The sequence below is a fragment of the Sapajus apella genome, unplaced genomic scaffold (assembly GCF_009761245.1).
Source record: "Sapajus apella isolate SASKATOON/1434 unplaced genomic scaffold, GSC_monkey_1.0 scaffold12, whole genome shotgun sequence".
Classification (NCBI taxonomy): domain Eukaryota; kingdom Metazoa; phylum Chordata; class Mammalia; order Primates; family Cebidae; genus Sapajus; species Sapajus apella.
In genome coordinates, this window is record NW_022436952.1 from 21,174,540 (window position 1) to 21,190,070 (window position 15,531).

The 15,531-nt window shown below is 38.6% G+C and overlaps 1 protein-coding gene and 1 pseudogene across 1 annotated transcript in view; one reads left to right on the forward strand and one right to left on the reverse strand.

Moving 5' to 3' along the window:
• LOC116552662 overlaps positions 1-4,071 on the forward strand; it is a 38,049-nt pseudogene extending 33,978 nt beyond the window's left edge.
• A 6,817-nt stretch (positions 4,072-10,888) lies between these two features.
• The window catches only part of MAP2K4 (mitogen-activated protein kinase kinase 4), a 97,686-nt gene continuing 93,043 nt past the window's right edge, over positions 10,889-15,531 (reverse strand). Inside the window, exons 12-13 of the mRNA XM_032279375.1 lie at positions 14,774-14,819; positions 10,889-13,547 (exon numbers count right to left, since the gene is read on the reverse strand). Coding sequence (XP_032135266.1) covers positions 13,434-13,547; positions 14,774-14,819 — 160 coding nt within the window. The 3' untranslated portion in view covers positions 10,889-13,433. The remainder of the gene's footprint in view (positions 13,548-14,773; positions 14,820-15,531) is intronic.

A 15,531-nucleotide genomic window follows, 5' to 3' on the forward strand; every position in this document is an offset into this window, starting at 1 on the left:
AGGGGGGAAGGGGGGAAGGGGGAAGGAAGGAAGAGAGGAAGAAAAGGAGGGGAAGGAAGGAGGGAAGTAAAGAAGGAAGAAAGGAAGGAAGGAAGGGAGGAAGGAAGAGAGGAAGGAAGGAAGGAAGAAAGGAGGGAAGGAAGGAAGGAAGGAAGCAAATAATTTGGTTTTGACTTTACAGGCTCATAGACAAAAGACACTTGAGTCTCAGATGAGACTTTGGACTTTGGACTTTTGAGTGAGTTGATGCTAGACTGAGTTATGATTTTGAAGAACTTTGGGGAAGACATGATTGTATTTTCCAATGTGAAAAGGATGTGAGATTTGCGGGGAGCAGGAGAAAATGATATGATTTGGAGGCGTGCCTCCTCCAAGCTTCGTGTTGAAGTGTGATCTCTAATGTTGGAGGCGGGGCCTAGTGGATGGTATTGGATCATGGGGGTGGATCCTTCATGAATGGCATGGCACCATCCTCTTTGTGATAAGTGAGCTCTTGCTCTGAGTTCGCATGAGATCTGGCTATTTTTAAAAGTCTGAGACTTTCCTTTTTCCTTTGTCCCTCGTTCTTCTCTTGCCATGGGACATGCTGGCTCCCTGTCACCTTCTGCCAAGACTATAAGCTTCTAAAAGCCTCACCAGCAGCAGATGCTGGCACTATGCTTCCTTTGTGTTCAGCCTGCAGAATCTCGAGCCAATTAAACCTCTTTTCTTTATAAATTACCCAGCTTCAAGTATCTCTTTATAGCAACGTAAAATGAGCTAATACACTAAATAATCCTGAAAAATAACAGAGGATGACTCACACTTCCCAGTTTCAAAACCTTCTGTGAAACAGTGATAATCAAGACAATGTGATTCCACTACAAGGACTAACACATCAATAAATGGAGTAAATTTGAGAGTCTAGAAATAAATGTATACATCATGGCCTACTGATTTTCAGCAAAAGTGCCAAGACTGTTCAGCAGAGAAATTGGATAGCTACATACAAAAGAATGAAGTTGGTCTGTTTTTTTTACACCAAATACAAAGTTAACTCAAAATGAGTCAAAGATATAAGCATGAGAGTTTTGCTCTTTATACTTTTAGAATATAAAACTCTTTTAGGGAGAACAAAAAAAAAGGAAAGAAATCAAAATTCTCATATACTGCTAGTGAGAATGTGAAATGGTACAGCTGCTTTAGAAAACAGTCTGCCAGCCCCTCACATGGTGGCACATAGTGTTAACATATGGCCCAGAAAATCCACTTCTAGGAATGTTCGTAAGAAATAAAAATATATGTCCACACAGAAACCTGCACATGAATATTCACAGCAGCATTACTCATAATAGCCGAAAGGTGGAAACGCCACCACAAATGTTAAGCAACAAATAAATGGATAAAAATGTGGTATATTCATGCAATGGAATATTATGTAGTCATAAAAAGAAATAAAGTACTAATATGTGGTACTTACATGAACTCTAAAAATCCATTAAGAAGCCAACCATAAAAGTCCACATATTTGTGCGGAAGTCCAGAGCAGGGAAATCTATAGAGAGAAAGTAGATTAGTGGTTACTTAGGATTGGGCAGGGTCAGAGTGAGACAGTTTGTCAGGGAATGGGGGTTTTTTTTGTTGTTTTTTGTTTTTGAGGTACTTAAAACATTCTAAAATTGATTGTGGCAATGGTGGCACGTATCTTTGAATATACTAAAAACTATTCAATTGTACACATTAAATAGCTGAATTATTGGATTAGAATTCAATAAAGCTATTTTTAAAATACATATGAAAGAAAAGGGAGTGAAGAATAACCAAGATACCTGATAAGAAGAGCAGAGAGAGGATTAGATATTAGGATTTATTTTATTTATTTTTATTTATTTTTGAATGGAGTTTTGCTCTTGTTGCCCAGGATGGGGTGCAATGGCACAATCTCAGCTCACTGCAACCTCCGCCTCCCAGGATTTATTATGGAGCTGTAATAAAAACAGTGTGGTATTAGTTCAGGGATAAATAAATTGGCCAATGAAATAAAACTGAGAGCCTAAAAATCCATGCATGTTAGGAACATTTTCATATGATAAATATGGACTTAATGATCAGTATGAAAAGGAGAAGTTGATTGTTTAATAAATTGAGCTAGAAAAATGATTATCACATGGAAAAAATTGAAATTGAATTCCTACCACAGGCCATCACAAAAATCAATTCCAAATGGATTGAGGACTTAAACTCAGGAATAAAACTCTTAATATAAAATACAGGGTAAATGGGAAAGGATGGCTAACCCAGAAATAAAGCCATACACCTACAGCCCTCTGACTTTCAAGGAAGTCAACAAAAATAAGCAATGGGGAAAGGACTCCCTATTCAATAAATGGTGCTGAGATAAATGGCTAGCCATATGCAAAAGAATAAAACTGAACACCTACCTTTCACCATATACAAAAATTAACTCAAGATGGATTAAATATTTAAATATAAGACCTCAAACTAAGAATCCTAGAAGAAAACCTAGGATATACCATGCTGGACATCAGCCATGGGAAAGAATTTATAACTAAGTCCTCAAAAACAATTGAGACAAAAATAAAAATTGATATGTGGGACCTAATTAAACTAAGGAGCTTCTGGACAGCGAAATAAACTATCAATAGACTAAACAGATAAACTACAGAACAGAAGAATATCTCCACGTACTATGCATCTGAGAAAGGTCTAATATCCAGACTTTATAAAGAACTTAATTCAACAAGCAAACAACAAATAATCCCATTTAAACGTGGGCAAAAGACATAGACACTTCAGAAAAGACAGACAAGTGACCAGAAAACATGAAAAAATGTCCAACATCACTATCATCAGAGAAATGCAATCAAAATCACAATGAGATATCATCCCACATGAGTCAGAATGGTTGTTATTAAAAAGTCAAAAAATAACAGATGGTGATGAAGCTGTGGAGGAAAGGAAATGTTTATTCACTGTTGGTGGGAATGTGAATTAGTTCAGCCACTTTAAAAAGCAGTTTAGGCCGAGCACGGTGGCTCAGGCCTGTAATCCCACCACTTTGGGAGGCCGAGGGGGGTGGATCACTTGAGGTCAGGAGTTCGAGATCAGCCTGGCCAACATGGTGAAACCCCATCTCTTTATTTAAAATAAAAAAAAAAAAAAAAATGCTCGGCGAGAGGTTCTTCCCTGCGAGTCCCTGCAGTTTCCTGCTTCAACAGTGCTTGGACGGAACCTGCGCTCGTCCCCCACCCCGGCCAGCCGCCCGGAGCCAGCCCTCCATCACCTGTATACCGCGCCCTCAGACCGCCCCAAGGCCCCCGCCGCGGCTCCAGCGCCCGCAGCCACTGCCGCAACCTCTCCTTAGCCCGGGCCATGACTACTGCGTCCTGCTCGCAGATGCGCCAGAACTACCACCGGGACTCACAGGCCACCATCAACCGCCAGATCAACCTGGAGCTCTGTGCCTCCTGTGTTTACCTGTCCATGTCTTACTACTTTGACTGCGATGATGTGGCTTTGAAGAAATTTGCCAAGTACTTTCTTCACCAGTCTCATGAGGAGAGGGAACATGCCGAGAACCTGAGGAAGCTGCAGAACCAAGGAGGTGGCCACATCTTCCTTTGGGATATCCAGAAACCAGACCATGATGACTGGGAGAGCGGGCTGAATGCCATAGAGTGTGCATTACATTTGGAAAAAAAATGTGAATCAGTCACTACTGCACCTGCACAAACTGGCAACTGACAAAAATGACCCTCATTTTTGTGACTTAATTGAGACACATTACCTGAATGAGCAGGTGAAATCCATCAAAGAATTGGGTGACCACGTGACCAACTTGCGCAAGATGGGAGCACACCAATCTGGCTTGACAGAATATCTCTTTGACGAGCACACCCTGGGAGACAGCGATAATGAAAGCCAAGCCTTAAGCTAATTTCCCCACACCCACGGGGTGACTTCCCTGGTCACCAAGGCAGTGCATGCATATTGGGGTTTCCTTTACTTTTTCTATAAGTTGTACCAGAACATCCACTGAAGTTCTTTATACCATTCCTTCAAATAAAGAAATTTGGTACCCCCCCTCCCAAAGAAAATGCAGTTTGGCGATATCTCAAAGAATTTAAGACAACTGCCATTCAGCCCAGCAATCCCATTACTGGGTGTATACTCAAAGGAAAATAAACCTTTCTACCAAAACGACTTATGCACTTGTATGTTCATTGCAGTATTATTCACAATAGCAAAGACATGTAATCAAACTAAGTGCCCATCAAGGGTGGATTGGAGAGAGGAAACGTAGTACATATAACACCACGAAATACTACATAGCCATAAAAATAATAAAATCAGGTACTTTATAAGAACATAGAAGCAGCTGGAGGACATTATCCTAAGCAAATTAATGCAGGAACGAAAGCTGAGCATTGAGTACACATGGACATAAAGATGGGGACAGCGAGCAGAGGACTAATGGTGAGGGGAAGAGCTGAAAAACTACCTATTGCGTACAGTGCTCACTACGTGGGTTATAGGACCATTTGTACCTCAAATCTCAGTGTCACCCAATGTACCCATGTAACAAATGTGTACATATACTCCTTGGATCTAAAATAAAAGTTGAAATTTTAAAAAGGTAAAACGAATAAATAAAATATGGGATAAATATTTTTAAATCTTAGTATTAAAATCTTTTAATAAGATACAAAATCTGTTAATTTTTAAAAGTACAAATGTCCAAATAATTGGTGTTCATAACTATTGTTCCTCAAAACATATCTTCAAAAACATGAAAAGATAAGTTTCTATAAGAAGGTATTTTCAATAACATCCATGAATAATTTGGATTAATAATAAGTGAATGACAACAACAAACCAATAAGGGAAGAATAAGTAACCTAATGGGAAGATGAGCAGAAACTCGAGTGAGGAAACATCTAGCCAATACCCATACATAGAATGCTCACCATTAGTGATCAGGGAAAGTCATATCAAAATCACAATGCAATACTATTTTAAATGATGTCAATTGGGAAGAACTTAAAAGTCTGATATACAAAATGTTGGGGAAGATCTGGAGAATAAATTGGTGCAACCAGTTGGGAAACAGTTTGGCATTACCTTTTAAAGTTGAACATTCACATGCTGTGCGATCCAGCAATTTGACTAGATAGCCACAGAGTTTCCTATATCAAAAGAAACTCTGACACTTGTAAAACAGGACACATATACAAGAAAGTTCATAGTAGTATTGTTCACTAGAGAAAAATCTGGAAATAACCAAAATATTCATCAATGGGAAAGCAGATTTTTTAAAAAAGAACATGTAATGAAAGATTATACATCTATAAAAAGCAATATGAAGCTTAGCAAAAGATTATTAAGGGGAAAAATCCCAAAATATCATAGATATGGCTTTTTCAGAAAATATAAAAATAGAACCTAAACTCAAATACATTCACTTTACAGAAATCAAGAACAAAAACTATATGATTATTTCAATCGATGCTGAAAAAGTGTTTGATAAAATTCAACATTCCTTCATGACAAAAATATGCAACAAACTGGGTATATAAAAGGAACATACCTCAAAACAGTAAAAGTCATATATGACAAATCCATAGTTAATATAATACTGAATGGAGGAAAATTAAAAGGCTTTCTTTTAAGCTTTGGAACATGACAATGATGCCCACTTCCACCACTTTTACTCAACATAATATTGGAAATCCTAGACAGGGCAATTAGGCAAGTGAAAGAAATGAAGCACATCCTAATTGGAAAGGAAGAAGTCAAATCATCTTCCTTTGCAGACAACATGATCCTATATTTGGAAAAACCTAAACTAAAAAACCGTTATAGCCGACAAAGTAATTCATACAAAATCAATATACAAAAATTAGTAGCATTTCTATATACCAACAGTGAACAACCTAAAAAAAAAAAAATTAATCGTCAGACACAGTGGCTGATGCCTGTAATCCCAGCACTTTGGGAGGCCAAGGCGGGCAGATAACTTGAGGTCAGGTGTTTGAGACCAACTTACCTTTTTTTTTTTTTTAACATATTAAACATTCATTTTATATGCTGCATCTGACAAGTAACTCTTACTGCTTATTTGCTCTGCTAATTTTCACTTATGGTATCTTGTGCATTTGTGATTTTTTTCAACTTTTAAGTTCATGGGTACATGTGCAGTATGTGAAGGTTTGTTACATAGGTAAACATATGCCATGGTGGTCTGCTTCACAGATTATCCATCAACCTAGGTATTAATTCCAGCATCCATTATCTATTCTTCCTGATGCTCTCCCTCCCCCCATCCCACCCCTGACAGCCCCAATGTGTGTTGTTCCCCTGATATGTCCATGTGTTTTCATCATTCACCTCCTACTTATAAGTGAGAACATGTGGTGTTTGGTTTTCTGTCCCTGCATTAGTTTACTACGGATAACAGCTTCCAACTCCATCCATGTCCCTGCAAAGGACGTGATCTTCTTTCTTTTTAAGGCTGCATAGTATTTCATGTTGTATATGTACCACATTTTCTTTATCTAGTCTATGGGTATTTCTGCCTCTAGTTTTTTGAGGAATCACCACACTATCTTCCACAATGGTTAATCTGCTGGTCTTTTTTTTTTTTTTTTTTTTAATAATCGCCATTTTGACTGGTGTGAGGTAGTGTCTCATTGTGGTTTTGATTTGCATTTCTGTAATGATCAACGACGTTGAGCTTTTTTTCATGTTTGTTGGCCACATGTATGTCTTCTGTTGAAAAGTGCCTGTTCATGTCTTTCGCCCACTTTTTAAGAGTTGTTTCTTTTCCTGTAAATTTGTTTAAGTTACATGTAGACTCTGGATATTAAACCTTTGTCAGGTGGATAGACTGCAAAAATTTTCTTCTATCCCGTAGGTTGTCTTTTCACTCTGATGATAGTTTATTTTGCTGGGCAGCAGCTCTTTAGTTTAATAATTTGACCATAACTCAACATGATCAAATGTAACATAAATATATGTAGAAATACATATTCTGTTCTATTGAGCTCAAAGAAAAGAATTGGGAACGGCTTCCTGAAGTGTCTAACATTTAACCTAGGTCTTAAAAGATGAGTAGACGCTTTCAAAAGGCAAGTTAAAAAAAAAAAAAAAGAATTCCAGACAAAAGGAACCAGCTTATGCAACAAGAAGGCATAAAAGAGCAAAACAGATCTGGTAAACCATGAAAGATTATGCATGGTGCAACAGATGGTATAAAACAACCCAAACCACTCAAACCAGAAAACATTATTCCAGGCCTCTTTACCCCACACTTTTGATTGGGAACTGATAAAGTATCTTGTGAAATTCTCTTTTCTCCCTTCCCAGTTCTACCATTTTACCTCTCTTAACTTTTTACTTTTTTTTTTTGCCTAGAATATTACAAGTTTTCTAATTGGCATCCAAGTCTCCCCACTTTCATTTTAGGCTACAGGGTCACTGAAATGAATTGTCTAAAATACAAATCAGATCAAACAATCTCCTTGTTTAAAGTCCCATATGGTTCTCCAGCACTTAAAGTTCAACATTATTGGCACAATGCACAATTTCCTATATGACTCTACCTACCTTTTCAGACTGATGCCCTATTCTTTTTTTTTTCCACAATTAACAATTTTTTTTTTATTTCAATAGGTTTTTGGGAAACAGGTGGTGTTTAGTTACATGAATAAGTTATTTAGTGGTGATCTGTGGGATTTTGGTGCACTCATCACTAGAGCAGTGTACACTTAGTGTGTGGTTTTTTAACCCCCACCCCACTCCCATCATTTCCCCTTTCCTCCGAGTCCCCAAAGTCCATTGTATCATTCTTATGTCTTTGCTTCATCATAGCTTAGCTCCCACTTATGAGTGAGAATATCTGATGTTTGGTTTTCCATTCCTAAGTTACTTCACTTAGAATAATGGCCTCCAATTCCATCCAGGTTGCTGCGAATGCCATTACTTCATTCCTTTTTATGACTATGTAAGAAACAAGCCTTTGCTTTTAAACCTTGTAATTCATCACCTTGTCAAACAGGAAGCACAGTTTCATAAGAATCCTATTAAGATAGGTGTGGTGGCTCATGCCTGTAATCCCAGCACTTTGGGATTACAAGGCAAGTGGATCACTTGAGGTCAGGAGTTCAAGATCAGCCTGACCAACGTGGTGAAACCCCATCTCTATTAAAAATATAAAAATTAGCCGGGTGTGGTGGTGGGTGCCTGTAATCCCAGCTACTCGGGAGGCTGAGGAAGGAGAATTGCTTGAACCCGAGAGGCGGAGGATGCAACGAGCAGAAATTGCACCACTACACTCCAGCCTGGGTAACAGAGTGAGACCCTGTCACAAAAAAGAAAAAAGAAAGAAAAAAATCCTAACAAGCCATCAAGAGACCTGGGCTTTATATACCCTCTTGATGTATTACCTTAGGCAAATTACCTAATTATTTAGTACTGTTACCCATGTGTAGGACTGAAGCAACAAAATGCTCTCCCTATCTACCTTAAAGAGTGGTATTCACATTAAATCTGTATAAGTACTAGGAAAAACTGGAAGTCTTAATACATGGTTCTTTAGCAAAATGCCTATGTAGATAGAAATTTCAAATGCAGACAAAAATTTGATTCATTTTGCATTACAATCACTGAATTGTGACTATATGCTATATGGGTTAACAAGTTTTCAATAGCAGGACTACATTTAAGATGTATAAATACATTTTGGCATATCAGAAAAACAAACAAAACAATGGTATCGAAAGCAGATACCAAACCACTATCCTTATGATTTCAAGGTTTTAGATAAGAATTTCTAAACATTTATTTATCCAAAAGATGGGAAGAACCAAAAAATAAAGATAACTCCAGTTGGCAATAAATTCCCGGAAGACAAGCTGTTTCCCATTCTACAGGTGTTTTATATGATGTCATCTAGTATCCATTTTCCATGACATGTGGTTCTTAAGTTCATCCTAAGAGTTATTACTGCTGATTACATTTTCCCTCAACCACTTAATTTTAAGACCAAGTCTTTGAATTCTCTGTCCCTCAAATCCCAAGCAATAAGCCCAAGTACAATGGATGTGACTGGTGCATAGCATACAGCCCTGGACAAGAGATGGGAGTCATATACTCACTACACACTGCCAAGACAGGTAACCAGTGTCCCAAGGGTACTTTCCAGACTTTGTGTCCTTTCTCCATCCTCCTGAGCTAAGATGGTTGGATCGAATCAATAAATGAAAGGGCGGCTGGGCATGGTGGCTCCCACCTATAATCCCAGCACTTTGGGAGGCTGAGGCAGGCAGATCACCTAAGGTCAGTTCAAGACCAGCCTGGTCAACATGGCAAAACCCCGTCTCTACTAAAAATACAAAAAAAAAAAAAAAAAAAAAAAAAAAAAAAATTAGCTGGGGGTAGTGGCAGGCACCTGTAATCCCAGCTACTCGAGAGGCTGAGGCAGAATTGCTTAAACCCAGGAGGCAGAGGTTGCAGTGAGCCAAGATTGCGCCACTGCACTCCAGCCTGGGCAACAAGAGTAAAACGCCATCTCAAAAAATAAAAAATAAAATATATAAATAAATGAAGGGGTACTTTACTCATTCTCAGTGATTGCCATGTTATCAAGCTAACGGTGACATTCAGTCCATGACACTGAATTCTCAGGTGTCACACTTAGGAATTACAACCTCGAGTTCCTCTAGTTAATTCTAAGGTAATTACACAGCTGCCTTTGGATCACTAAGCCACACTGTGGCCCCCAGAACCTCTGCCTTCAACTCATTTCCGAAACAACAAAGCAGGCCCTGGTCAGATTTATGAACAGAATATCCCCAACTATATTCATTCTACTTCTCAACTCTACAACACTTCCTTAATAGCAGTGTTTTTAAATTAATGTAACTTCTTAGGCAATGTGTTACAGCCTTGAATTTGAATGTCAGCTCTGCTCCCTACTGTTATTTGGGCCAGAACTTCATTTCTCTGGACCTTGGTTTTCTTATATCTAAAAGGGGATACAGCCACCTGATTTTAGTGGAATGCATTTGGGATCAAATGAATTGAACAAATACAAGGTAGTGTCCTACGAAACACGCAGTGTGTAGTCTCTCTCATGCCACTCAGTCATGAAACCCAATGGGTACCCTTTCCCTTAGCAGCTGAGGCTTAGCTGGAGAGGCCAGAATTCCTGTTTTCACACCCCTCTCAGGGAAATGTTTGATACCACATCTGGCTCTCTAATGGTATCCGAGATTCAGTTAGGAGCAGGCACAAGAAAAGGGTGAAGTACTGAATCACCATATGATCAATGAGTCTATTATCAGTCACTGGTAGGTGGTAGGCTACAGCAGATATATTCAGTGCTGGAGCTACAAAATGCTTTTCTCCAAGTTTCCAGGTTCCCATGGCTCTTTGTTCACTTCCATTGTCCTCTCATCCATAAACCTCCCAGGTCTGACCCCCAGAGGTCTTTTACCCACAATCCTCCCTACCCTTCTAAGCTAACAGTGAGTGATTCCAACCCGCTATCTAACCTGACACCTAATGCTCACCTGGCAGCTGTAGCACCAAGAGCAGAGAGCATGGCTGGAAACCATGCGCGGGGCCCAGATAGACTTACAAGTTGTACCTCTCCACCATGACACAGGTTGAAGAACTGGACCCACTTCCTTTAGCATTAAGAAAGCTGGTGCAGGTCAGGACAACCAACAAAGAAACTCAGAGACTGTGTTACACCTGTTCAAGCAGAGCTATGCTTAACAGATACATTTGTAGTTTCAAGAAGGCTAGGCAAAAAGGGTAGCCAGGGGAAGGAAGAAAGAGAAAGCAGCCATAACACACTTTCAAAAGGAAGTAATTTTCCCCAGTGTGAAATGCAGATAATTTAATGTAATTTACTTGATTTTCCCCTCTTAGGGTCTGATTTCAGAAAATCAAATTACAAAGTCATCATCACATCCTAGATTTATTACAACTGACCTGCAGGCAAAAGGATAAAACTATTACATAAACACTTCGATTCCATGTATATGTCTTAAATAGAGGAGGAATTCAAACAAGAATACAGGATAAAATATTCCAAAGCTCCAAGAAGCAGTTATGTTACTGAGCTCCATTTTTTACAGACAAATAAGGCAATATCCCTGCACATTAGCTTTTTGATAATTTTTATACATTTTTCTATGGTACAAGAGAAAAATAACCAGAGCTCACAATGTACAGTTCTTACACTATTTTCACAGTTTGTGAACACTATACACCCTTTTAATAAAGATACATTGTAATAAACTCCTTGCCCTTAAGTTTATAGTTTATAATAATCTATGATTAATACACTAAAATTGCCTTTTTATGTGGTCATCCACACAATAGAACGGTCAGATTAGCTCCTGGACAGTCAGAATTGCTTTTATCTCCATTTGCATAATGGCAAAGTGACCCTATGCTGAGCCAGACGGGAAGTTGACAGCAGACAAACAGATTCCTCTTGAGTCCCCGGGAGCAATGGAGGATGATGGCTTGCTGTGGTTGAAGGGAGACATCAAGCAATGTCTCCTTTCAAAACAGTGGGAAGTCTAAAGTTTAGGATGCCGTGGGGGGAAAAAATTGGGAAATGAGGCAAGTAGACCAAAGAGATAATCACTTCTGAATTCTGCAATTTACAGGGATGTGACTTTAAACAGCACCATTCTCCCTTTATTGTTTTCTAGTATTTATGACTGTCACTCTGAGACACGGCAATACCTGCCACGATTTGGTTCTGTAATGGCGTCACCTGCATCTCAGACCATGGCTGTTTTATATTCCAGTGTGCTTGAACCACTCAGTGCTGCTTCACTGTCGTACAAAGCCTAAGGTTCAGTGCCAGGGAGAGCTGAGCAAAGCCTAATGGGAACCTGGCTAATGGGGAAGTGAAGAAGCACACGATACTTCAATGGCCTCTTTGAACAGTTCTGAGGGTTTTGTTTTGCTTTTTGTATTTTTTTCTAGTAGAATTCTAATGCCAAGAAATGGTGGTGAACTATGAGAGGTTCTAGCAGGTGATGAACATAAAGGCTGCCATTTCAGATCCTCATCTGGTCCAATGTGTCTCTAGAAAAGATGTCTCTTTATCACCTACCACATAGGCTAGGCCCCACTATTCTTAGCCTTTTAAACACTAGCGCATATGAGAGATATGGGGCTAAAAATCCTTGGTAAGGAACATCCCTGGTAATTATAAAGGTTTTTTGATATAGAAAAAAAAAGGCAAAATATTGGATTAAGCAAAAGTCACATAGCGACAATAGACCATAGGGAGGGAAAGAGATTCGGAAACTGAAGACCTGGACCAGTGATGGCAAGAGGCAAACAACTGAGATTTGGTCTTTTGCTGCCTACTAGAAATCTTTATCTATCAATCAAGGCACATTGCTACTAGCTACTTCTCCCTGTTAGTGAGTTATGATGGCTAAAGTATCAGGCTTGGGACCAAGGGGAAATATATAGCTGCTACAAGTTGTTCCAGATAAAATACTAGAATTAAAAACATCTGTAAACTTTGCCTTCTGTACTTTTTTTCTTCTTTCAGTCCTGGTGGTTTGTGGCAGGTGGAACATCAAGTTGGCAGCACACCGAATTCTGAGAATGAAAAATTCTTAGGATCAGCACCTTCTTTGACAAGTGGCAGACTCCTGAGTCTTCCCAATGAAAAGTAGAAGGACTGGTAAAGGAGAAAAGAACACATTCTGCCCTGTCTCAATATTTTAATGTTCACCTCTTTGAACGCAACATGGTTTTTGGTAAAGATAAATTCATTCTAATTTAACATGATATTTCAAACAGGAAATTTGGCTGAGCACATCGATCCCCAAACATCGACTGTAACTGTAAAGCAACAGAATATCACATCAGTAAATCTATTGCACTTGGTGAAGAAAGTAAATTCCTCCTTTGTCTCCCAGCTCCAGAAGGCAATGTGTCTCGTTGGCTGTGCAAGCTCTTCTCACTCAAGCCCGAGTCTCTATGTTCAGACATAGTACATCCATCACCGTGTCCTTCCAGGATTTGGAAGTCTGACAAAACACCATTCCAGTAGCTGCGTCTCCAGGTTTTGAGTCTAGAAATGAATTTAAGATGTGATCTAATCACAGTCAACAACTTGATCGTACTGACTTCCACATTTCATGAATATGTTCATCACAAAAGAGCAGGATGAGGTCTCTCTGACCAGCACTAACACTGTGTGATCAATCAGGTATTACAAGGATGCACGTTCTAGGTGACAGGAGTATACAGACATGATGGAAACGAACACCAATCTTATTGCACATGGTGTCTGGGCGAGCAATAAAAACACTGTGATACGGGATGAAAATTCTTTACGTCTTGCTTCCTCTCAGCCCTTTTTTCTAGAGTCTGATGTAGCAGCGATATCAATCGACATACATGGGAGAGCTGGGAGTGGCTGGCATTTGATCCAGGATTTTACAAACATAGCATGCGACCTCAACGGTACGTTCTTCATACATCAGAATAAAGGGGTGTTTCTGCAAGAAAATTGAAAGAAAAAAATGTCAGAAGTTTGTATGACAGCCCACACTGAACATTTTCCAATTTCTACAGAACACAGAGCTCCAGACTCCCAACCACACATGGCTGTGATGAAATACTGCAACACCACAAATTCAGAGAGGCAAGTACAGCCCTTATTCCACTCAGATATGCTAATGGGCATAAGCATGCCTAGAGAGGATACGTGGTAACGATTTGGAGATGCCACTTTGGCAGTGAGGTCTGGAAGCTTATCTGTGTTTGTTGAGGAAGACAGCCAAGTTGTTACTCAGCACAAAACATAGCTGGAGCCTCCACCACACCATCTGGGAGCTAGGAAGAATGACGTGAATACACTATTCCTCTTGGGACACCAGTATAAATCTCCACCTCCATTTCCCCCACATGTGACAGGAGAACCTTTTTACAAAGAGCTTGTAATCCTTTTGACCTCTTCTCCAAAAGAAGCCCAAGAGAAATTTGCCCTAGAAGCCTCTTCCCTTTACTCTCCAGAACCAGGGCCCCAGTATCTGCTTCACTGACCCACCTTTTAAAACTCCATCTCTATCAACAATTTTCTTTCACAGCCTCTCTAAGTATACTAACAGTCATTGCTGGACTGTGACATAAGTTTGACACAATATTCTTGGAGAGCTAGTTGCTAAATGTGATAAACAAATGGATCTTTTCTTAAAATATTCCCACATTATTAGATCACAATACAATCTCCACCGCCTAGACCAATGCCACACCCAGTACACTGCTTAAAACACCCAGTTTCCATGAGATGAATGAGAACTTCCAAATAAATGGGAATAGGCTGTATGATGTAAATTTGCATGTAGGTTTTTATAAAGGCAGAATAAACACAAACTTTTCACTAACTTTTTTCTTATGGATGCATCACATATACATAGACTATGCAGTGGAAAATGGCTTCTTAAAGTGAAAGTCAGAATTCTTGGGGGGCAATTTTTATTACATGTTAAGACCAAAATTTTCCATGAGAATTTAGCTAGTATTAGTAGAAAAATTATAACTACAAATTTGCTGTTTCCAAATTGTTGTTTAAAAACATTAACAACAACAACAACAAAAACCATGCAATAAAGCTGAGATGTTTGTTTACGACAGAGAGGCCCACTGCTTGCTTAGTGAACCAGCATGTTAATAGAGTTCCGGGGTGAGGATGCATCTACAATCCCCACAGTCCCACACTCACCAGAAGCTCTTTATACTTTGGCCTTTTGGATTCATCCTTCGTAAGGCTAAAATAATGTAAAAATAACATTATTAAAATGTAGATTCATTTGCCCAAGTATTTTTCTTTTAGCAGATGAAATATTACAATGAATGCAATAGTTTTTTCCTTCAGATCCAAAGTAACAAACAACATAGACAGCTTTCTAAACACAGTAAAGCACATACACAAAATTATGACAATTTTTATAATCTGAAGATTTATTTCTAGGATAGTCAGTGTAGGATGAGTAGTTAAAAATTAGAAAAAATATTAATTGTTGAAAATTGACTAAATTATGGCATGGCTACACAGAATGCTACAGTTAAATATATGAAATTGTAAGTATAAAACTGATTGTATACATATATGCTTTTCTAAATGTAAATAAATAAGTAGACAGATATTTATGCAGCGACTACCCAGGAGAAACCAGCAATTAAATAATTCTGGGAGGTACATTATATATGCATTTTTATTAATTTATCCTTAAGTTTTTGAAAAGTTTATACTCTGTATCTCAATGATACGTTCTTTGGTCCAAAAGTTGAAAACAATATAACCTCACTAAAGACTACATCAGTATATAAAAATCTCTGCCCTGCTGACATTTTCTCCTTGAATTCTATCTTGCCTAATTAAAGTTCCCAAAAGTATTTTCATTTTGTTTATATTTACCTCATCTATCTTGGCCAATATCTTAATCACCATTCCCTTTCAACCTCAATTAATATTTTACT